We start from the raw sequence: 24,981 nt of genomic DNA on the forward strand, positions 1-24,981 counted from the left end.
ATCAGTTGTATGCCAGATACTGGTGTGGGGGCACTATATATAGAAAGTAACATTCATGGAATAAATGCTTCCCTTAGGACCCCACCCTTCTCCCCTGAAACATGTGTTCATATATAAATGTAGTGACTCCTAAACCCTCCCAAACCCCCCCTTACCCCTGTGCTCGAGGGTTTGCTAGGGTACTGTAGATTCCTAACATAGTGAAGGTTGTCTCCAGGATTTAAAAAAAAAAAAAAAAAGTGTGTAGATACTACTGTTAAGAATTAAAATGAACTTAAAATGTCACAGATTTTTGAAATACTTATTTTGCCATGTCTTTTATCAACAAATAGGTATTATAAGTAAAACTACTTCTATAAAAAAAAAGGCGACCCAATCTGTGTGTGTGTGTGTGTGTGTGTGTGTGTGTGTGTTTAATCCTACTTGGTCCTGCAGTGAAAGAGACAGTATCTTTCACCTACCAACAGTCTAGAGGAGTTCATATAAGATATGAAGAAATAAAGAAAGGAAGTAAGTAAGAAGTTAAGGAATTGTGGAATACAGAGTTTTTCACAGAATTATATTTTCTAATTTCACCAAATTCTAAGTAATTCCAATGAGAAACAAGTTTCCTTGAAAAACAAAATGAGAAATGTTTTTCTCTGCACATAATTTAGGTGGAAATACATCCAGTAGATCCAGGTTTTCTCTCCAGGCAAAAAGTAATTTGGAAAGAACTAAGCAATATGGTGTTGGTAAACACTGTTTCTCATAAAATGCCAGCCAAAAAGAGAATCTATAACAATTACCAAACTCCAAATGTAAGACTTTTATTCAGATCTTTCTTACCATCAGCCAGTATAGAAAAAAAGTTATTAAATGGGTGTTTTTAATGTAACTTACATTTATCGCCTGAGTATGGAGAAAAAAATGGAACTTTTAAAACAAGCTATTTTTTGCTAAATAAAACCTTTACACAATAGCCTGAAACTCTAGAATAATTGAAATGGAAAAGAAGCCATGTGAAATTGTTCCCAGTGGATTTCTCTAAGTTCAGTTTCAAACACTCTTCCAAAAAGTGACTTGATAAAGTAATCAAAATCTTACATCTTTAACTTAGTCTGTTGATGATATAAGTATAGCAGGTAGAATAGGTTATTGAAAAACAGTATGGTTATCTGAATGTATGTGATAAGTTTAATACCTCCAGCTCTATGGAATGGCGTGAGAACTATTTGGCCCATAAAGGACATAAATACTTTAATCCAAAAATGATGGGATAGATAATTTGCAAGGTTTCCAACTGTGCCCTCATCCAAAGTAGCTCTGTTTATAATACACTATCACTACATTCCCCTTAAGGGAACTGTACATATTTATGTGTAGCTTTAGACTTTAGAATCGCCACGGACTGAATCAGAAGAGGAACATGCACAATATAAGTGATCACAGAATCTGTCAACGTGTTTTTAAATTGGTAGTTTTGTCATTGTGTTCCTCAGAACCTCAGGATCACCTTGGAGGTGTCAGGTACACAGTGGTGCTGGAGGGCAGAGGGGAAGATGCCACAAAGGAGTATAGGGCAGCCTTGCCCCCTCCCCATCCAATCTGACTAGTCCAGTTTACATTATTTTGCACACACATGTTCCACGGAAGATTCAGTTTGCAAAAGCAGAGTATGTATAACCTAGATCATGTTCAAAGAAATCATTCCTCATGTTGTTTTTCAAGGAAACTTGTTTCCCATTGGAATTACTTAAAATTTGGCATGCTTAAGTATCACTGGTTCAGAATTTAAGAAGGTCTTGTGGCAGGTAGACTAGTAGATTCAACAGCTACTCTCTGAAGATTCTCTCCAATCTTCCCTTAATGTGACTAAAAGATATCATTTACAGAATGAAAGGCAAGGATTCGGATAAGAGAAAGTAGTGTACTCCTAGGGTTTCTTAATTTAATGGAGGCTAGAAGAGAATATGTGTGGTTTAAAAATAAAACATCATTTTGTCACATTACTTTGATTTTGCTTTATTCGTGGGATTTACTTAAAATTTCAAGTATTAAGAAGAATGTAAAATCTTTATGTTCAACAAAGGGAGCCATGTATTTTATAAAGTCAAGAAATATTACCTTACAATAATCAAGATTTTGCTTAAGTGAAGTCTGTTACCACATGAGCTCTTTTATTTCTTCCTCCATGGAGTTTTTTATTCTAATGTTTCGTATTGCTGACTATTTTAAGATTCTTATTAGGTAAATTGAGTCTTGCAAAACAGCAGCTGGTTCCACAGATACTTCACAGTAGCTGATTTGGGTAGACACTTAATCTGAGCCACAATTTTAAAATTTCATGTTTGTACATTACTAACACAGAAGAGAATACCAAAATAAATAATCATTAATTAAAAGACCTCATTTTAACAATTCTGTAACTTTTAGAATAATATCACATATGATAATAATATAGTAAGGAACAATAATTATAACATTGAAAAATTAATAGATTCATGTAAGATAACTTTCATTTCACCAGGCTACACTTCATTTAAAATAATTTGATATTGAAAAAAGAGAAATATATGCAGATACCATTGTCTCTATTGATAAAGTAACTTAAAACTGGAACTGTCTATGAACTTAATGATTTGAATATAAGCATATTTGTCATAGGTGCTTGTCAAAATTTTCTTTTGAGCTGTTTATTTATTCGCCTCTATCTCTTGCCTGCTTCGTTCACCAGTGTCTAGACGGCAATGTTTTTGAATCTTTCATTCAAAAGATCCTTGTAAGAGCATGTATTAGGAAAGACACTTTTGAAAAGTAGGAATGTATTTAGTCTTAATTATGAGGGTTTCTGGAGCATATTGTCTAAATCAATTTGACAATGGGCAAATCAGTATTTTGCTTTACCGACATCTATGGAATAAGTATAGATTTTTAATCTAAAGAATTCATAAAGCAGACTTCTGGACACAGTGATCATATTCTTTCAATTCTTTGCTGTTATGAATTATCTTGGAGTTACACATGAAGTCTACCTACCTGTAGGTGCTTTTCTAGGTCCTTGCCGGGAGCTGCTGTCTAGAAATGTAACACTGTGAAAATAGTATGTATTATCTACCATCATCCATGCATCGTTGAATCCCTGTGTTGCACCTGCTAAGCTTTATGAAACCTCAGAGGCAAACTAATAGATTGCAGAGCATAAAATGGAAATCATCTGAATCCACAAATTTGCCAAATGTGGATGACAAATAGTTTTGCTGAAGCAAGGGCTGTGTGAGGACACCATTCTGACATGGGGAACTTTGGGGAGAAAGGCATTTCTCACCAAGACAGCAGGAGGAAAGAGAGCAGTGGGGAAAACCCACGTTCTTTGAGAAGGGTGGCAGATAATCCAAGTATATGTCAGGATCCTGCCAAAACTTAAGAGATGCTATTTGTAGCTGTGGCTGCGACTCCACACAACCCTGTTTTCCCTCAGACCCTGATGCTGCCAACATCAGGGTGTCCAAATACTGAGCTCTCTGAGCTGCTTACCTCATGGCCATCATTAATTGTCCGTGAATGGCCCACAGACTCTGATTGTGTGTGAGGTGTTGGGAGCGTGAACGTGTTAACTTTCATAAGGTTCATATGAATTTAAATAAAAGTGAGAAAATAAGAGGTGTGATCAAAGAGGAAAAACATGTTGTTGGATGAAGTTTGGAAGCAGATGGTGAATCGATGAGGCCGGATACAGTAAGATAGAGTGATTGGTTACCAGAAAGTACATCTAGCTTTTTCTAGTTAAAAAAAGATTTAACTACTTCATTATACTTTACCCCTAATGAAAAGACTTTTACAATGTCAACTCTCACTGCTTATGTTCTTACAAAATACTGTTTCTTGCAGTTCACCTAGGTAAGGCAAGGAAGGGGGAGCAGGCCAGTTGCTATAGAGATTCTAAACAAAGCTCTGAAAGTGGAATATGCAATATCAGGATCACATTTAAGAAGCAAGCAACGTAAATGTGTAATGGAAAGAAAAGCTTCAAGATCTGAAAAAAACACAGGATAAGCTGAAATGAATGCACTCCAAAGGTATCCCGTACAACAGTGTTTCACATTCCATTCACAAATATAGGTCTTTACTCTTCGTCAGTAATACGGAACACTCTGGTGCTAACCATGCCCCATGCCACCCTGTGCCCTTCGCTTTACCCATTTCCTTTTTGCTCTATTACTTGCATTTTAATCATTTCACCAAGTCATCTTTTTTACTTCCTCCTGTTATCTGGTGTATTAGCTTTCTTTTGCTGCATAACAACTTACTGGAAACGAAAACAAAGCATATTTATTATCTTAGTTTCTGTGGGGCAGGAGTCCATGCATGGCTTATCTAGGGTCCTGAGCTTAGGGTCTCAAAGGATGCAGTCAAGGTGTCAAGTGATCTTGATTGAGGATAACGCTGCTCCCAAGACAATTCAAATTATTTTAAGATTCATTACCGTGTCGCCATATGAAGGCCCAGCTGTTTGGCTGTCAGTTGGAGGGTGCCCTCGTGTCCTACAGGATACCTTCAGTGGTCGGAGCTCACATTCTCCTTCTAGAGGCAACTCCTAGTTTCCTGCTCTGGGGCTTTCTCAACATGGTCTCTGAACTTATCAAACCAGCTAGAAGAAACTCTAGCTGCAGTCTGCTAAGACAGAATCTTATATAATGTAATATGATCGAGGAACTGAAATCCCATTATCTTCGCCATATTGGTTAGAAGCAAACTACAGGTCCTGCCTGTATCTAGCAGAGGGGAATATAGAACAGTGTGGGCAGCAAGAAATTTGAAATGACTGTGGTGGTTACCCAAGAGTCCACCTACCACATTTAAAGTCCATACTTGAGTCAAATACCTCTTACAAGATCATTTATCTCTTTAGCCATCCTATGTATCTTCCTGTGTCCTTCTTCCTCTCTCACTCAAAGAACTGATCCTACAGCACATTCTGTAAAGACTGAAGAGAGCCTGCAGGGGCACTCACTCTCCACTTCACAAAAGATAAGGAGCAATACACATTTCAAGACAGTATCAGCAAGGAAAAAATCCAAACATTCTTCTGGCTAATATATCTCCTCTATCTAGGAGTCCTCCATTCAGTAGAGCTGTTAGCAGAGCCTCACATTTGGACAGTGGGAATAGAGGCAACCTTAGCACAAGGCAGAGAGGGATGGAGGGAAGCAAAAAGGAAGTCAGAGAGATTCCAGATCTTTATCTAATGGAACTAATCTTTTCTTGTATCTGGAAGAGCAGATGGGGAGGAGCTGCTGCTTCTCTCTACTTAACATTTGTTAAAATTTAAGAGGAATTATATTTTCCTACAAGCCCAATTCCTAGAGTTTAAGTACCTAAGGAAGAGCCATTACGCGACTGCCAGGGATTTGTTCAGTTGTCCTGAACCACATGGAAAATAAAGAAAGCAGTCTGAAGTTAACTTTGTCACCCTAAATCAATTTATGAACAAAAGCCCTAATATTTGATTTTGTTTTTCTTAAAATCATCTTCTAATGCCTTAAAAACATTCCCTTTCAAAAGATTCTCAACCCGGGCAGGGGGTGAGGTGATGGGCACTGAGGGGGGCACTTGACGGGATGAGCGCTGGGTGTTATACTATATGTTGGTAAATCGAACTCCAATAAAAAATATGAAAACAAAAAAACAAAGGATTCTCAACCTAAAAAACTAACCACATCTACAAGTTGTGTACTTGGATTTGGCCTAAGATTAAGAAATATCGTTCTTGGTGGTCATTATAGAGTTGCTATTGCTCTTTATTGCATCTTTATATTGGATTTTAAATTGGTGTCATTTATTTCTAAGGAAACTCAGCTTATATAGCTTTTTAGGAACAAACATGTTTTTAACTAAATATGACAGGAAATTATTTTTAAAATGTACTTTGGTATAGCATTTTGCTCTTACAAAAATATTTTCATATCTCATTTGGCCCTGAAAACAATTATTTAAGGAGGTCAGGACAATTGCTACGGACTTCACGTTAGAGGAGAGGAAACTGTCTCAGAAAAGATAGACAATTGTCTGGGGAGACATAGGCAAAAAAATGACTGAAGTCCTACTGAGTCCAGGCTGCTAGCTCTACTGGGAGAGCTTTTCCGCATACTTCCTGGCCTGAACAGATGAGTTCTGTGCAAAACAAGACAGACCCCAAATCTAGATGGTAACAATAAAGAAAAACTATTCTTCTTTTGTTCTTATGGGAGCATAGTTTTAATTGATCTTTTTTAACATATAATTTCAAAGGGAAAAGGGTTTAAATTTAATAAATATAACACTCACTGAATTTTATTCACCTTGGAAAAGAAGTTGCCTGACTCAGAAAAAGATGATTTGTTCTTTTATGTGTCAGTAGATTTGGTAATTATGCATTATTTTATTGACTCGTCTCATAAGCACATAAATCACTTGAAATGTCGACTCACAAACGTGTTGTTTTTGGCTGCCTTAATGCTGTCATTACTTTTCTCTTCAAATGTGAGAAAGAACTTACACAGATACTTTTCTGATCAATTTCAATGCGGGCTTGAATGTTAATACCTAAGGATGGAGGGTCATCTTCAGTGGGAAAAAGCAAGTTGCAGGCAAGTGTATCCTGTGCCATCAGAAGACTGTACCATGTCTAAGAGAGTTCTGGAGATGTCACTGTATTCCAGTTTGCCGTCCCAGCCCAGGTTCCATTTTACTTTCTAGTACACTTTGATCATATTATAACAAACATTATTTGAGATTTTTCTTAATAAACTATATATATGATATGTAGTTAATTATTATATGTAATGAACTATCTGTGATATACATAGTGATATCTGAATATATATTTCCTGACACGATCTGTAAAACAAATTTCTTAACCCAAAGAAATATGAAAAAGAACTTGTGACATTATGCCTTTCAGACATTTAGTTGTGTATGTAAACATTCCTTTTCAGAGATTATAACAAAAATGTGGAGGTTTGGACACAAGGGATGAGTCTGCATGTACTGGACATATATATGGATAATGAGACAAAGTTGCAGTGACCATTTAAAAGATTAAACTATAAAAAGCAAACACTTTGAAATAAAACCTGCAGATACCCAGTGTATCTGCACTTTTCAGAAATGGGAAATTGATTTTTAGCAGCTGCTTTTTCTCTAGCACATCTAAAAGGTGATGTAGGAAATATCTCCCTAGATAAAAAATTGGCTATGTATTTTGACAAATAGTAAACTTTAGAAAGTCAGCATACTCATGTCACTAGAAATTAAGGATAGAATACTGTTTGGTAGTCTGGCTAAATAAAAAATATTCAAATTTACATCATGCTATACGAATACATGCTACTTTTTAAAAAGGTGCAAATCGCTACTGAAGTGCTTGCTGGACTCACAAATTATATATATTGCTAATAGACTTTTATGTTATTGGAAACTCAAGAAGTAACCAAAGCATTAGCAAATGGAGTGATCTATATAAAAATTGGTAGCTAGGGACTGCCCAAATTTAGAAAAATGAAAAGATTGGCAAAACAGAAACATGGTATCGAACAGTAGGGCTGGGCATTTTGTAAAGAACCTAAAATCCAGAGGTTGAAGGATTTGTTCGAGCAGAAAGCATGATGAAAACCTAAAGACTTTTACTTTTCAAATAGCACACTTAGGTTAAAATCTAAATTCCTTATGCTGTAAATTTCTTCTTTTACTTACTATGGCCAGTGACTAAGAAAACCTTCAGGAGTTAGTTCAAATCTTCCATTCCAGCCTCCTTCCCCTACAGTTTTTCAGCCCTATGTTCCAGCCAAAAGGAGATTCTCCTTCTCCAAACACAGAAAGCTCAAGATACTGTACATTTGAAAGTGCACTTCTCCTGGTCTAGAATGCCTACCTCCCCCGATCACAGCCCTAGCTCCAAATAATCCTTTAACATCCAGGCTCACCTAGGCCCTGATGGCTCTCCACACCGTGCAGGTGTTCCTATGCCCAAGGGGTCCATGCGTCTGTGCTGTAATTTCTGCTTATAGGAATCTGCTTCTCCCATGATACCAGAGCAGCACAAGAGGACTTTAGGAACCTGGGGGCTTAGGCATCAAAAAGTATTGGATTGATGTTTGGATAAATAGAAAATAAAAGGAAATCTATCATAAGTGGTTATTATTGATTAGCATGTAGCATAGGGAATTACAGAGATCTGCAATTGGAAAGATACCTCAAAAATCTTCTGAACTGTGCCTTGCATTTTACAAATGAGGTTCAGAAAGGAACTTACTTTAGGTTATCAAACTAAGGTGCAACATAGTCAAGATTTTTTTAAGAGTTTATTTTTAAATAATCTCTATACCTGCCATGGTATAGGGTCCAACTTACAACCCTGAGATCAAGAGACATATGCTCTACTAACTAAACCAACCAGGTGCCCCCAGATTTAAGATTTAAATCTATGTCATATGGTTTTAGTTCTATATCATAAAGCATCTGATGAAAGAAACTGTTATATACACTATGTCTTGGTTATTTAGAATTTTACCACTCTGTAAAAATATTTTTTAAATTTTCAAGTATTGAGGAGCACTTGGTGACTAAGGTATTTTATATAAGCCATTGTTTTATTTATTATTGTTGGACTGGTTTGCCAATTATATCCTTTTTATTTTTTAGATCAAAGGAAGTGGTACTGAACACTTTACATGCTTATTTTTAAATCAGGGCACTTAGCCTCTCCTTCATTTTTCTCAGTAAGCATTAATCTTGTTTCTAGGTCTTATTTTTATGTTCTTCATTGCAACTCTATACTTCCTAATATGAAACTTTATGGTTCACTGTAAACCTCAGTTGACCCTAAAAATTATACATGCATCAGTTCCAACATCAGGGCGACTGAAAACAAGTCACATCTTAGTACTTAAAATAACAATACAAACTTTTTCATATAGCTATGAAAAGCAGATTTTAAATTGCATGAATTAATTTACTGAATTTTAAAGTAATGAATTTAAAAATAATTTTAGCTAGTACTAGACAGGTAAAATACAGAAAACAATCAGCAAGAAAGTTCAAGCACATGTAAAATCAAGACGAATTTACTTATTTTTAAAAAAGTTTTTTTTTATTTTTTAACCAAAAATTGATTTCAGGAATAAGAATAAGCAAGAGATTTTAGAGTGTGTATAACCCCTATTTATTACTTTGCTATACAAAAATCCTCCATTTCCTAAAGCTTTCTGGGCTCAACACCAACATATAGAGACTACAATTAAATTGTCACTAAAAACCTACACTTCATATTCCCAACCAAGCAAGGGAAAAAGTGAGAAGAGTCTTTAAAAAATTTTGTCCAACCAAAAGAATATCTTACATTTTTCCTAGGAGATATGCCCTACCAAGACTTGTTAAATTATAGAAATCTCTCAGAAGAGAGAACTAGTGCAATGCCCTATATGGATCATGAGAGATTTTAATAATACCTCTTTCTCTGGATTATTTTTCTCTGGAGTCGTCAGCATGCAAAGGAATATACTGTACAATTAGCACAAAAAAGAATGTACAGACACCAAGCACAAAGAGGCTTCTCCTTTCCCCTGCATTCTTCCTTTTACTCAATCTCAGCTGGAAGGAGAGAGAATCAAGGTAATGTTTGAGGAGCAAATCAAGGGAATTTTAAAATTGTAGGAACCGTGTAATGCTTGTTCAGCAGTGTGTGTGTGTGTGTGTGTGTGTGTGTGTGTGTATGTGTGTGTGATTTTTGCTTAGGGCCATGGTATATTACCCAAATAGGTAACCCTACTACACCCTCTTCTTTCAGTGTCATATCTAGTCTGTCATAGGAAGAAGCTGTCTGGCTGTGAATGGGGTTGCATTTTTTGCCTAGGACAAGTGGAGCAGCAGATGACTTCTGGTGCAGCACTTTCCAGGACCCTCAGCTCTTCAGTAATCTAGATGGAGCTCAGTGTAATGAGCTCTCTGCATACTTCCAGCCCTCACAATTGAGGGTACTTCATCCATACTTGCAGCTTCATCCTCCCGAGTCCCAAACTTTAGAGTCCATCTTATTCCAAGACAATGCACATGTAAAGCGTTGACACACGAAGTCTGAGTCAGGCATCATTAGAATCTCTGCTGTTCCTTTTTGTTACCATAGGCAGTTTTGGACCACAAACCTATTTCATCTCTCAGTTGATTCTCTGCTTGATGTTATTGCTTCTCATCCCAAATTTAGTCTCATCAATATTTCCTGAAAAGAGAATCTAGCCACTGAGGGGACATAGTTTTATACCTGTGTCTGTTCCTAGGTACACAGAGTGTCTGTGTGCTTAGAACTTTACCTGTTATTTCCTAGCAGACAGCTCCCAAATCCTCTAGTCCCCATTTGACACACCTTCTTTTACTCTACTTCCTATAAAGTATGTCTCAGATCTGCAAACTTCTGCAGCAGCTCTATTGTCTTTTGTCACCTTGAGTTTCTAAAATCCCATCAGCCAACTGTAACATCCTGTCCCCCAAGATACTCTGGACCAGCTATCCTGACTTAGCTTCTCTTCCTTGTTCCCATGTGAGTGCCATTCCTCTAGTCTGGCCTCTTGAGTCAATACTGAGTTTGGATTTGTCTGGTCTGCCTTCCTAGTCCTCGAGGGAGAAATCAAACCATACTGGTTCCCTTAGCCTCCTGATTCTGAAACTTACTTGGCAAAATGACATTAGATCTGGTATTCTACTCGCTTCTTGTCCAACTCTTTATCTACCCATTTCTGACCTTGATGTGTTAACCCACTCTTATTCTTGTGGGCTGTCGTTGGCTGTCAGTTTGACACTCTTTATCTTGATTTAATCTCTGATTCAATTGAGTGAACACTACAAAAAATAATAATAATAAAATAAAATAAAGGTCCTGTCCTTTCACCTGTCAGATTATCCCTGGGTCTTCCATTCTTATTACTGCTCTTTGAATCTAGGGAACTTAACCTCATTCTGCATTACTGACAAAGCATTGAAGTCATTCTCATTAACTTTGATCTTTTTCTGCCAAAGCTTATACTACACTGCACAATGCTGCCAAATTCACAGCTCCATGGAGTATAAACATGAAATTCTTAATACTGTACCTTAAATCTTCTCTCTCAGGAAAATATTTTTCTTCATTCAAACATTTCTTTAGATATTTACACATCATTTTTCCTTGCTGCTTATCTGTGAAAAAAAGCTGGCCCTGCTATACTTCGTAAACAAACCCCAAGGTTTATTTCTGATCCAATCTCTTTCTATCTCATCTATCTACCTATCAAGTGAAGGTGTTCCTGGATCCTTAATACATGCATACCTTAGAATAAACCTGGAAGATGTAAAGATGACTAAAACATAATTAGAGCACTCAAAGAGCTCAAAATCTAGTAGAGGACAGACATTCCTAAACAGATTATTGCAAGAACAATCTAATACATTATATAAACTTTGGAAAAATATGCTAAAGAGAGTATAGACTGATATTTTGAAAAGAGGGCTTTGAATGCAGGTCGGGCTCTGCATTCAATGGGGAGCCTGCCTGAGATTCTCTCCCTCTGTCCCACCCGACTCCATTCTCTCCCTCCCTCTCTCTCTCTCCTTCTCTCTCTGCCTCTCTTTCTCTCTCAAGTAAGAAAGTAAATAGATCTTTTAAAGAAAATAAAATTAAAAAATAAAAAATTAAATTAAATTAAAAAAAAAACTCGGTGTGGAAATGTTAGATCCATTCTTAATGTCTGGGTTTTTACTGTTTTATTTTATTTTATTATTTTATTTTATTTTATTTTATTTTATTTTATTTTTTTATTTTATTTTATTTTTTAAAGATTTTATTTATTTACCTGAGAGAGAGCAAGAGGGAGACAGAGGGAGCAGGAGTTGTGGGGAGGCGCAGAGAGAGAGGGAGAAGCAGACTCCCAGCTGAGCAGGGAGCCCTAGGCATGGCTGATCCCAGGACCTGAGCTGAAGGCTGATGCTTTAACTGATTGAGTCACCCAGGCACCCTCCTATTGGACTATTTTAAATTACTGTTTCTATCTTGAAAATACAACCATATTTGTTATTTTGATCTGAAAGTTTTCAAAAGAATACGTTATTTCAGAATTATTCTTTATAGTTAATCTTTCAATTTCCCCAATAATGGTCACATTTCTTGCTCCTAAAGCATGATCTCTGCATGACTGTTCACGTGCCTTGCTGTTACTTTTTAAAGAAAATGTTAGTGTACAAAGGAGTTGGAGGCAGTGCATTATAAGATCATGATTTTTTAGACTATTTTAATTTTTTAGAGTGTTAAATTATATGTATGACCGCTGTCCTAAGTGTCTTGAAAAGGGAAACTAAAAAATAGTTTGCATGGACCTATAGTTGATTCTGTTTAACATACAAATGTGTCAGAGCGCATATTCTGATTCCTAAACTAACAGATATTTCAGCATTCCTTGAAATGTACCAGATTTCTCTGTAATGAGAAAGATGTGTCAAAATACCTCTTTAGGTACGAAAAGCCACAAGATCAAGAGACAAATCTTGTGAGTTATTTATGAAGATGAACAGTTTCTTTATTTTTCTTTCTGTTTTGATTACTTGCTGATTGATTCCATTGTAAATAACTTTCTAAAATTATGCTTTTGCTGTCATTCTATCCAATAATTTCTACATGATTCCTCTCTCTTCTTTAAAGCAGTGTTTGAATGTCACTAAAATATCTTTCAGATTTTAGGATCCTTAAGCAATTACAATATCAAATAAGAGGGAATTATGCTTCTACTTTCTGTTTATTTCACTTCTGATTTTTTTTTCAAATTATGTTAAAAACATCAGCAGCTTTGTGACTAGAGTCTCAGATCGGGTATCAAAGACAGTTATCTCAAAGATGTTCAACCACAAGAGCGGGAAGTGTCTCATGAAATTCTTCATTTAAATCTCTAAGTGATCCTTTAGTGAAATGAGCTATAACTTAGGGAGTTTTAAAAATCTTGAATACAAATGCAAAAAAAAAAAAATTAAATAAACTTAATATAATGAGTTTGTTCCAAATGATTTATTAATTCCATACCTAATTTTAAAACTGTGGTTTATGAGCTATTTTACAGTAATAGAAAATATAGTGCATGAATAGTTTTAGAATTAAAGAATGTGATTTTAAAAATATGAGATTGTTTGGAGCTGATTGCACCAAGAAATGAGCTCTTGTTCTGAGAGAAGCATATATACGAGAGTCCCTTAAATATAGCCCCACTTCTTGAAAGACGGAGAGTATTAGCATCTTATTGTTCATATGCAATCAGGAAGGACATATTTTACAAAAGCTATATAGCCTATATTCAATTCATGACGTTATAACTGTTAGGTGTACACCTATTTGGGGCTTGATTATAAATATATCCAGGCCACGTTGTAGTGTGGAAGCTAATTAAAATATGTTCATCAGGTAGTACTTAGATTTTTATCAGCATCCAGCTCCCGGTTTTCTATTTTAACCACTTAATAAGCTGAAAAGACCTTGGACCCCATATTAAAGAGAACAAATGGGAAATTAATGTTAGGACCTAAAAGAGAAGCTTAACAAAATTGGAGTTTCAAGAATTCAACTGCTCCTTATTTCTGCTTGGGAACAAAACAAATGGAAATGAACATCAATAACAGTTGAAGACTATAGAGAAGATATTTTTACCATAAATAAATAAAACACGTTGATTTTATGGGTATTCAATAAGGAAATCTATAACCAGGGTTTTCAATGAGGCTCTTTAAAACTTCAATTACAGTGTGTGGTGACTGGTGTACTGATGGACAGCCTTGCCAGATCCACCGGAACCAGGCTTGCCTTTTTACACAAATAAAATGCTGACAGTGTTACTGACTAGCATTTGAATGGAACTAATTTGTATCCTTTTTATCCACACTATATGTATATTCTATCCTTTGGACAAAAGTTTGGGGGTGGGGGTTGGAGGTTTTTTTTTTTTTTTTTTTTTTTTTTAAAGCCACCCTTTAGGGCAGTTCACTTTCTGTGTCAATGGCTCTTAACCCTGTAATCCGCAGGCAGCTCTTCCTGCTGAGCCATATCCCTTCCCTTTCCCCTCCAATCACTTCAGAGTAAAGCAGTGACCTGGGCTGTTTTCCAGCTGTTGACACTGATGATACATTCTCCCAAAGTAATTTGAAGCATTTACTTCATGCTTGACTCCTGAGAGGCCATGCCCCTTTCTACTTCCTTTTGTGAGGATTAGGGGGGAAAAGTTACATCTAGTTCTCTTTGCATTGATGTTGTTTAAGCCTAAAAATCAGTCACCAGATAATGTGCATATGAGAAGACTGAAAATCCTAGTATTAAGGCAACTTGGTCTCATGAAACAAAATCGTAAAAAAAAAAAAAAAAAGAAAAGAAAAGAAACAAAATCGTGTATGGGACTCAATGGATGATTTATAAATTGTGAGAATGTCAAAGTTTTATATCAACCTAAAATGCATAGTTCCTCCAGCAAGCATGGTACATAAAATAGGTTGTGTGTTCTCTGTCAACTTTCCTACCTTTTGAGGGCCTTGTAATATCTAAGATATGCAATGGGATTTGCTGTTGCAGTATACTTTAATTTGTGGGTGTTTTATTTTCAGAGTCCTTACAATTTTATTTATTTGTCACAAAACAGGATTTATGTAAATTTACATATCAACATATATTTGTGTATGGATGTTTTGTATTTGTAAATGTCAGTCTCTAGAATATGTAATGATTATACAAAATATAAGTGCCTTTGGTACTATTCAGTAAAGTGGTTGCCAAAGAAATATATTCAAACAGCTTTTTCAAGTAAACAGTCAACCAAATACTGGCTACTGAAGTGCATGCAAGTTTGATTGTTGGTTCAGTGAATCTTTAGCTTATAAAAGATGCTGATGCAATTTTTACCTAAGTTCCCCTCTCACTGTGCTATCAGAAAGCACTAAATACAAACTACTTCAATTCCTATTTAAAAGTTGTGTTCTTGTTTTTTAAATTACATGCAAATCACTTGCCAGTAATTTTCTTTATTTTCTACTTCATTTGGGCTTTGACACCGCTCTAATTAAAATATCCGAACAATATTTATTGGATATCATTATGCTCTTAGATCAAAGTTTTGTATTAAGTGTCCATTTACCAATTAATAATGACCCTATCAATTGCAGGCTAATTCAATTAGCCATTGCTCTGAATTTTTATTCATGGAATAAACCAAAGTTCCAGACTAATCAAAATCAGGCTTGAAAGTTACATAAAGATATGGTAATACTACTGTCTCAGAGTGATCTTATTTTTGGTGAACTCCGCAAAAAATCACTTTCAATAACCCAATGAGAAAAGTTATGATTCTTTTCCCTAGGAATTTTCTAAGTTTTATAATTTTCTTCAAATATTTTTTTCTTTGAAAAAATGGGTAAGAGCCTACCTGTTAACTAGATGTCACTTTTAGTTACATCTAACTATAATTGAGAATGTTGTTTTTGAAACAATTCAAAAATAAAATTTGTATAGAATATTACAGAAGTCTACTCATTAAAAAAAAGAGTGAGAAAACCACCTTATTTTCCTTTTATATATCATGATTTAAGTAAGTCAATACAAGGGCATTATATTCAGTCTTTGTATTTTATTAACCCTAATGTATTTATCATTTTGGTCCTTTTGTCTTTTAAACTTGTTTGAGATTTAATGAGAAAATCATGATAGATGAACTTTGGTTTACACATGAAGTTTTAGTGAAGGCCGGTTGAATTTTCTCTGACTTTTTCCTGAGAACTCCATTTGAAAGGTTCCTCTGGAGCTGAGAGAGCAAACCTGATTTTAAGTGTTCCTATGTTGAGCTTATGAGGAAATCACTTACATCATTTTAACTCATTCAACTTCTGCTACAACCTTTGATTCCCTTCCATTATATACAAAGTACACATACAAATGTACACCACCAGGCCCTGGACAGAGTCCCTTGAAACCAGTGTGTAGATTCCAGCATTAAATCAGAGTAGTAGTGGTTAAGACCCAGAGCCTGCCTTGAGGTCTGGAGGGCCCACCGATCACTTTACTACAACCAAAAACTGTATGCAGTGGCCACCATTCTACCTCCCAGTGTCTCATCACACGCATTTGCCCTGGAATACAAACCTGGCAAAGTAGAGTGGAATATGTGTTGACTACATGTTAGCTCATTAAATCCTAAAACAGAAACCATTCATTCACTATGTATTTATTGAAACACATTATATATGCTAGGCACTGGTGAACAACAGAGACCAAATTGCCTGCACCCTGTAACTTTACATTTGATGAGAGAGTGCTTTGGACTGTGTATTATCAAGAAAATAAGTTTGACGAGAGAGTGCTTTGGACTGTGTATTATCAAGAAAATAAGTTTCCTATATTCAGAGGAAAAACAACAAGAGTAGGAGAGGCTTGTCCTTCAGACTAAGGTGTTCAGCATAAATGTCTGCTGGACATTGGTAACAAGGATGAAGACAGTGCTGAAGGTCAGAGAGAGAATTCTCACAACTGCCCAATCAACGAGGAAAGGTGAAGGGAAACCCTTGTGCCCAGTGTGCCAGCAAACATCAGGACTGTCCCTACTCTGTTCAAGTAAAGGAAAATTAAACAAGATGATATGGGGCTTGTTTTTTAACATGTAGAATAACAAAAGGACAGAAATTGTTCTAAAGGTATAAAGATAATCTATCAAAGTAGAAAATTTTCTACCAAAACAATGCATTACTAGAACGTATTTAAAGGAATTTTCTCCGTGAATAATAGAGGGATGAGATGAATACTGAGATGAAGAAAGAGGTATATCTTCATAATAGTGTATTTCAGGGAAATTTTAAAATTTAGCAGTAGAACTTGTATTATCAAAAATAAAATTCATCATATTGAGGACGAAATGGAGAAACTCCTGACAATGCACAGGAGAATAAAAAAAATGAAAGCTATGAGTGAGAAAATAATATAAATAAGAAAAATCGAAAGTAAAGAACCCATCTTTGGTTAACCCACCTTCTATTGGGAGACACCAAAAGAAGCAGAAGCAACATTTTAAACAAACTCTAATACAGGAAAACCTGTTGACCATACCTCCCTCCTGCAGAAATTAGTCTACAGCTTGAATGGACCCACTTGATTCCATTGAGAAACAGCAAAAGAGACTCTACTCTCATCAAGATATATCCTGGTATATGAAGATGACGGCCATCATTAGTAGTGTTAATTTCAAAACTAAAGAGCAAACCTTGTAGCTATCAGCCAGGTAGAGAACAGAAACAAACAAAAAGAACTGGGTTATTTGGGGAAAAGTGTTGAGAAAATTACATTCTTATGAAAAATTAAGTATGAACTTTTTATCACATCCTACATATCCATAAAGCCAAGAAGGTTTAGATGTTGAAAGAAAACATAGAAGGAAAACCCACAGAAAATTATAGGAAAACATTTAGATGATATTTAAATAATGTAATTAAGTAGACATTTTTTTAAGCCATACCAAAATATGTAATCACAGAGGGAATGATTGGTAGATTTGAGTATAGGAAAATTTAAAACTTGTACATCAAATTTAAAATTAAATAACAGCAGATTAGGAAAAAAATGCAATGAATATGACAGAAGCCAATATTGATGCTATATAAATACATAATTCTTAAAGCCAATAAGAAAATCTCTACTCCAGTAGTTAATAAAGGACATTAGAGAGACTATATGCATGTATTATTAGCGAGACTGAAAAATTAGGAGAATGTAAATCTAATCAAATGTCATTTAGTGCAATTTATATACATTAAATATAAAGTACCATTTTTTAAGTTGTCAAAATAAAATGTTATAAAACAGGGGATTGGTGAGTATGTAGAGAAAAAAATATATACTGTAGATGCAGTGTATAATCTTTCTGGAGACAAAGGAAACAGTATCACGTTTCAAATAGCAGGTCTTTTACGCTGATAAAGAAACAGTTACAGCAAATGCAAAAGATATGAACAAGGGAGTTCATTCTACATTTTTACTGATAAAAAAGAATTGGAAACAAACTAAAGGAATATCAATAGGGGACTGGTTAAATAATTTTCATATTCATTCATGTATCTATAACAGAGAGTGTTAGAGCCATGACACACTATTAACTGTTGTTTAATAAAAAAATCCAGATGAAGTGAAAAAATGCAAGTTATAAAGCAACACGTATACTGTGTGTTTGTTTTTATGAAGAAAAATGGGAATAAGAAATATCTGCAAATATGAATATCAAGAGGTCAATAAGAATTAACTCTGGATAATAAAATTATAGATTGTTATCTGAATTCTTTCTCTTTTACCACTGAGATTTTCACAGTGAGTGTTTATTATTTATCTTGAGAAAACTAATCTATTTTCACATCTTTTGACCAAATAACCTTAATTCTATGAATTTATCCCATGTAAATGAGATGTGTGGCCAAATGAAAGGACTAGGGTTTTATGGGGGTGTTAATTTTAACAGAAAAAAATTGAGGATACAGAGAGAAGTAAATGTTTTATAGTGAATGATTGTGGTAAATCCTTAACATGGCATGTTATGGCAAAAAAAAAATCTTAAACATAGTTTATTGACATAGAGAACCACGAATAAAATATTAAGGGGGAAAAAGAATAAACTAATTGACCTGCAAATCTGGACTAAAAGTGTAACCAACACCTGGTAACCCAATCAAATGCCAAGTACAACAAATTTGTCTAAAAAATGTGTTTAGAAAAAGAGTTGATTGTATCTGGTAGTGAGACAGTTATTTTCTACTCCTTCTATATTTTCAATTTTTCTTGACAGCATGTATTACTTTTTAATGTGAGAAATATTATTAAATTAAAATTATTAAATATAAATTATGTATAGTTATGCTATCTCCCATCCTCAGTTAAAACATGCAGTTGAACTACATGCATGATTCTAAGCGAACTCTTAAAAAGTTAGCAGTCATGAGCCAACAGCAATCACAGGGGTGTAACCCAGGTTTGAGATTGCAGGTAATTGTTAAGTACAGAATTATCTCAATTTTTGAAATCAGGGAAAATGATGCCTAGACATTTGGAATGTCTGCTATATGCCTGGTGTCCTACAAAACATGCTTCTGAATGATCACCTAAGCTTACAAAACTTGTTTAGAGCACCATACAAGGGTTATATGTGGTTGTACATGGAAAAGGCATACAACAGAATACTAATAAAACAGAAAAGTCCCTCAATTTTTTGAAAGGTTATTTTATGGTACAATTTTTTGTATTAATGTTCATAACTGTTAAGTCCAACATGGAAAAAGTAATTGCTACATTAAATATTTAAAAATATTAGAAACTTAAATTTTTTCAGTAAAAGAGGGAAGGAAAGCAGTAATGACTGGTGAAATGAATATATAGTATATAGGATTTTAAGAATTCTGAACCTGGGATCCCTGGTGGTGCAGCGGTTTAGCACCTGCCTTTGGCCCAGGGCGCAATCCTGGAGACCTGGGATCAAGTCCCACGTCGGGTTCCCGGTGCATGGAGCCTGCTTCTCCCTCTGCCTATGTCTCTGCCTCTCTCTCTATCTCTGTGACTATCATAAATAAATTAATTAATTAATTTTAAAAAATTTTAAAAAAAAAGAATTCTGAACCTGTAACCTTAGACCTACTAGATCATATCAGATGCTGAGCTGGATAATATTTTTTTAAGATTTTATTTATTTATTTATTTATTTATTTATTTATTTATTTATAAGAGGCACAGAGAGAGAGGGAGAGACACAGGCAGAGGGAGAAGCAAGTTCCATGCAGGGAGCCCAACGTGGGACTTGATCCCGGGACCCTGGGGTCACGACCTGGGCTGAAGGCAGATGCTTAACCGCTAAGCCACCCAGGTGTCCCAAGCTGGATGATCTTGCAAAATAAGTTGATCACATTAACTAGCTGGCCTGGAAATATGGGCTAAAAGTGTTAACCAACAGTTGATAACCAACAATACTGTTCAAATACCAAGTACAAGGAATTATGTGCCTTAAGTGTAGGTAGGATTACATACAATTAATTGTATTATGTAATGTTACAGTAAAAATTTCTTTATTGAAACCAAAATGGTGTCTAAACATTTTGCCCTTAATCTCATTTTTGAACACTATGTAATTATATTAGCTTCAAAGTTACTTATATTTAATGAATTAATTTTACCAAGTTCTGTGAAGTTATAAAATATGTCATTCAAGATAGCTGAGCTCTAAAGCATTTTAGATGCATCTCTGTTGTATGTTTCCTGTAATACGTCTCTTTGGCCTTTTTATTTCTTTTCTTTTCACTTGTTTATCTATATCACTTTTCATTTTCCTCACCCTTTTAAGAACATCTCTATGAAAATCAGCTGACTTTCCTATTCTGCCCTTCCAGGGAGCCATCTGTCAGGGTGATGCAGACCTCTGAAATGTCATTTATCTTGACCTTTCTCAAACAGATACTCTTAGTTGTTCTACAATTTTCCTAAGTTAGATACTCTAAAAATATTTATGCTTCACTAAAACATGGAATGTTTTACAACAAAAAAAGTTACATTCCTACATAACCCTCATGAAATACTTTTTTCTTTATTTACATATCATTTAAGCCTCTCTATATATGCATCCTTTTTTTTTACTCATATAATTAAAAGGAAATAGTAAATGATTTCACCCATAAATCATGTACTATGATCCAGAAGTTGTTTGTAGGACTATCTGGCCACCCTGTTTCCTTGATTCTATATTTATGTTTCTAATAACATGCTGAGACTGATAATAGAGTATTCCCCTAAATTTATTCATTGTTTTATTCTTACCAAATTCTTATATGCCCCTTACTATATTCTATGTGTTGCTTACCACACTTAGTAAATATTAATTCACCCATAAAATCCTATGAGGATTGTTCTTTTCATTTTTCAGATGAGGAAATTGAGATGTAGACAAGTCAAGTAGCCACCCCAAGGGCATATAGCCAGTAAGAGTAGTCATTTCGGGGACCCAGACCATCCAGCCCTTCTACAATAGACTGCCTCTCACAATCAGAAGATCAGAGAGGATGTTTAACTAGTTGCCTTTCCCAGTAAAAACTGGATGATACAACTGTGACACTGTGTTTCGTGGACCAGTGATGTTATCCTACGTAAAAAAATAAGAGAAAGACAGCTGGCATTTTCTGCTATAGTATCTTGTGGCATCCTTAGCCACGGTTGGTTCTTGTCCATGGAACATACTTAAGAAGTGGTTTTAGCTCAATCCAGCAAAACCTTCATTGAGAGACTGTTATATGTAAGGCACATTAAATACAGATCCAGACATGAAGTGCAGTGCGCTAAGCCAAATGTCTACCCATATGCCAGCTCAGTGCCCTAAATAACCTGTTGTATTCCAGCCAAACCTTGGGAGGTGAGGGTCTATCTAAAACAGCTAAAGGCATTTTGTCCAGCATGTTTACAGTACAACTTTAACTCAGAAGATCTATAAGAAGCCAAAATACTTATGGGCCAATGGTAAGCATAGATTCAGAAGATGAGCTTTTCTGGGATCATCCTGAGTGCTGAACATGAGAGTGACATGTCTGTGTGTCAGACTGAGATCTGTACATGTCCTGTTGCAGAATTTTCGTGTTAGGTGTGGGATGCTGATTATTTTTACACTAAAAAGGGTTTGCTTAGGCCTGGTATTCTGAGTTTAATGTAGCAATTTTTAGGACAAAATCCAGCTTGAAACAGATTGCTGACTATTTAAGTAGAGAAGTTGACTTAACTGGAACAAAAAAGAAAAACATTTCTAGTTAAAAAAAAAAAAAAGCTGAAGAAGGGGAGCAGTTAGAGTGGGAGAAAAACATATCTGTTAGAAAGAGCCAAGACACACAACTTAAGGAGAAAACATCTCCACCCAGCAGGAAACCCAGCTGACTTTAACAAATACCACAGAAAAAGAGATATGCTATAAGACTCTTCATTGCGTCATCTTAGCTAAAGACTCATAGAAACTAGAATTCAGCCTCAGAAGTGTTCATATTCTTGGAGACCATTTGAGTTCCTGTGTGTTTATAGCATTGATGGTAACACACTGGCTTAGAATGCTGTAAGGTGTTTTGTTTTGTTTTGTTTCCCATTAATTGAGTGTCAGCAACATTAAGAGCGTTTTGAAGACCAGTGGCTATGCCTAGGTGTCTCTGCGCAATTATATTTGGATTTAGGACAACAAAAGCAACCTGTATTTTTAACCGTGGACAGGAGAACAACAGAGAGGAAATTCGTGTTAAAACACAGGGCTCTTTTAGTATCGTAAAGCTGGCATTGGTTTGGTTTGGGGTGTAGAGTTACTGTAAGTTTGATGAGTATGGTGAAGAAGCTTTGAGATTCTTCAGAATTTCTGAAATGGTCACAGAGAATGGAAAGAAACCACTGAGTGAGAATTTATTTGTATGGTGGAGCTTTGAGTCAGAAAGATAGACTTGTATCTAAGATCCTCCCTTTGCTCGTTATTTATCTTTGGCTCATGCATCATGCTACATTAGGCATCTGTTTCCTCATCTCAAAGGTACTGTGCAGGGCTGTTGAAAGTGTTCAGTGAGGACATATAAGAAAGCACTCCGCATGGTATATGTGAGGCATCAACAGCTTCCTTCCCAGGTATCATGATTCCGCCATCTTGCATCAGAGGGACATATAAGACATTTTAGATGATAGAATACATGGTTGGGAAATAGCAAAAAGAAAAGCACTTTATGGTTTTTGCTAAAACTTCTAAAATGTTTTGATAAAGCATTAAAGGTAGTTTTCTGTCTTTACCTATTGTCCAGTTTGAGTCCTAATGTCTTTAATTAAGAATATTCCAAAAAGTGAAAAGCCCCTATGAGTGTTTTTTTTTTTTTTAAACATTCATAGGCTGTGAAACATTGGGAGTTTTTTTCCAAATCTTTATTGAAGAGCATCTAAATACAGTCATTAAATATGGTCTATTCAACACATTCTCCCTAGATTTCTCTTTTCATTCATGGACTATATCTGACCCACAACTATCTATTTGTGGCTACATACATCTCACAGGATGGAGAACCTGAAATAGAAACAAAAGGACAGAGTGGTTGAAAGCCACCAAGGTCACACATGGGATCACAACAGCAAAAGATGATAAGATCAAGGATGTAAGCAGAACACTTAGTCATAGGAAGTAAGAGGAAGTAGATGGCTATTGTGGAAAGAGAGAGGAAGCTGTAGATCAAGGAACATTAATAAACCTAAAGGTAAAGTTATTACAAGAATTGTCCACGTGGAAAATAAAGATTCCTATAATTTTAAAAAATTCACATCATAAGAAAAGCTTCATGAATTAGAGAACAAAGAAGAAATATGTTAACTTATTCAATGTTATGTATTCTTTTTTTTCATAAATACCAATTTTATCTTTTTGCTTCAATTACATCTTGATTAATTAAATGCTTACCACAGGTGTGTGGTTTTATAAGTGCATAGTTTATAGGAACAAACACATCAGGAGTACAGATCCCACAAGTCATAGATTCATACTTTAATCCTCCTTCATTTTTGAAGAATGCCTGACTTCCTCCTAGGCATGTTTAGGATTGTCATTTTCTGAAAGAGATTTTCATTGAACAGTGGTTACTATTACTCAATTATGTATTCCTGAGCTGATTAAAATTCATGGAAATAATGGTGGCTTTTTCTTTAATGTTTAACTGTGATACATATAATATTTTTATTCCTGAGTGTACATAAGTGCAGCTTTATTTTTATTATTATTGAATTGACCAGTAAAGTCAGCAAATTGAATTATAAGCCCTAGCTCTGAAAGACAACAATCATCTCAAGAAGGTCAGCCCTGCAATTTTGTACCATCATAGTTGTACAAAACTGCACAGTTAGATGAATCGGTTTAATATACAACTGATTGGTAGACGGAAATGACTATCACTTTTTATTTTAAAATGGTCAAAATAGTTATTCAAGTTTTCAACTAAGCTTATCCAGTGGCAAAATCAAAGTTGTAAGCCAATAAAAGACTCAGTCATCAGTTTCAAAATACAAATAATCAGTGCATTTTTGGCTTTAGCATGTATATTACTTTATCTCCTGAATTCAAGAGACTTGCAAATTTATCATGGACTCTATTGTTTAAATCATGTCTTTTCCTTTTTTTTTTTAGGTGGACCTGCTGGTTCCTACCAAAGTAACTGGCATTATTACACAAGGAGCTAAGGATTTTGGTCATGTACAGTTCGTAGGGTCCTACAAACTAGCTTACAGCAATGATGGAGAACACTGGACTGTATACCAAGATGAAAAACAAAGAAAAGATAAGGTAAGTGATCCAAGTGGTTTGTAACATCCAGAAATGGAAGACCAAACTGTATCTAAGTTTGATTTAGTGAACTATTTATACATATGTCTTAAGAATAATGGCTATATACAACTGAAAAAATGTATGTTAAATAAAAAACTTTAACATTCCCATAGTCTCAATTAGCTAAGATCCACCTAAATAAAATTTGCTTATATTTTATAAATCTAATAGAAACAAAAAATTTAATAAAGCACATGTAAATGATCATTGTTTGAATACTTGCCACTATTAATTTTATTTTTTAAAAAGATTTTATTGTTTTAATTTTAGAAAGAGAGCACACACACATGCAAGCTGGGTAAGGGGCAGAGGGAGAGGAAGAGGGAGAGAATCTCAGGCTGATTCCTCACTGAGCGTGGAGCCCAACTCGGGGCTTGATCTCATGACCCTGAGATCATGATCTGAGACAAACCAAGAGTCAGACATTGTACATGATACATTTTCTCAGCAATATTAAGCCTGGCATGGCTATTCCAGTGAGTCAACAGAGTTTAAATTCAATTCACATAAAATTCATTTTAGGAGAGACATGTTTCTAGGTTTCAATTATAAAATCCACACCTATTTACCTTTTAACATCTCAGAA

General features: G+C 35.2%; 1 protein-coding gene across 3 annotated transcripts in view; it reads left to right on the forward strand.

Annotated features, from left to right (window-relative positions):
* Positions 1-24,981, forward strand: part of EDIL3 (EGF like repeats and discoidin domains 3) — a 393,208-nt gene that overhangs the window by 345,886 nt on the left and 22,341 nt on the right. For all 3 annotated transcript variants that reach the window (XM_038532401.1, XM_038532403.1, XM_038532402.1), the window contains one exon: positions 24,198-24,353. In XM_038532401.1, coding sequence (XP_038388329.1) covers positions 24,198-24,353 — 156 coding nt within the window. The remainder of the gene's footprint in view (positions 1-24,197; positions 24,354-24,981) is intronic.

The sequence above is a fragment of the Canis lupus genome, chromosome 3 (genome assembly GCF_011100685.1).
Source record: "Canis lupus familiaris isolate Mischka breed German Shepherd chromosome 3, alternate assembly UU_Cfam_GSD_1.0, whole genome shotgun sequence".
Taxonomy (NCBI): domain Eukaryota; kingdom Metazoa; phylum Chordata; class Mammalia; order Carnivora; family Canidae; genus Canis; species Canis lupus.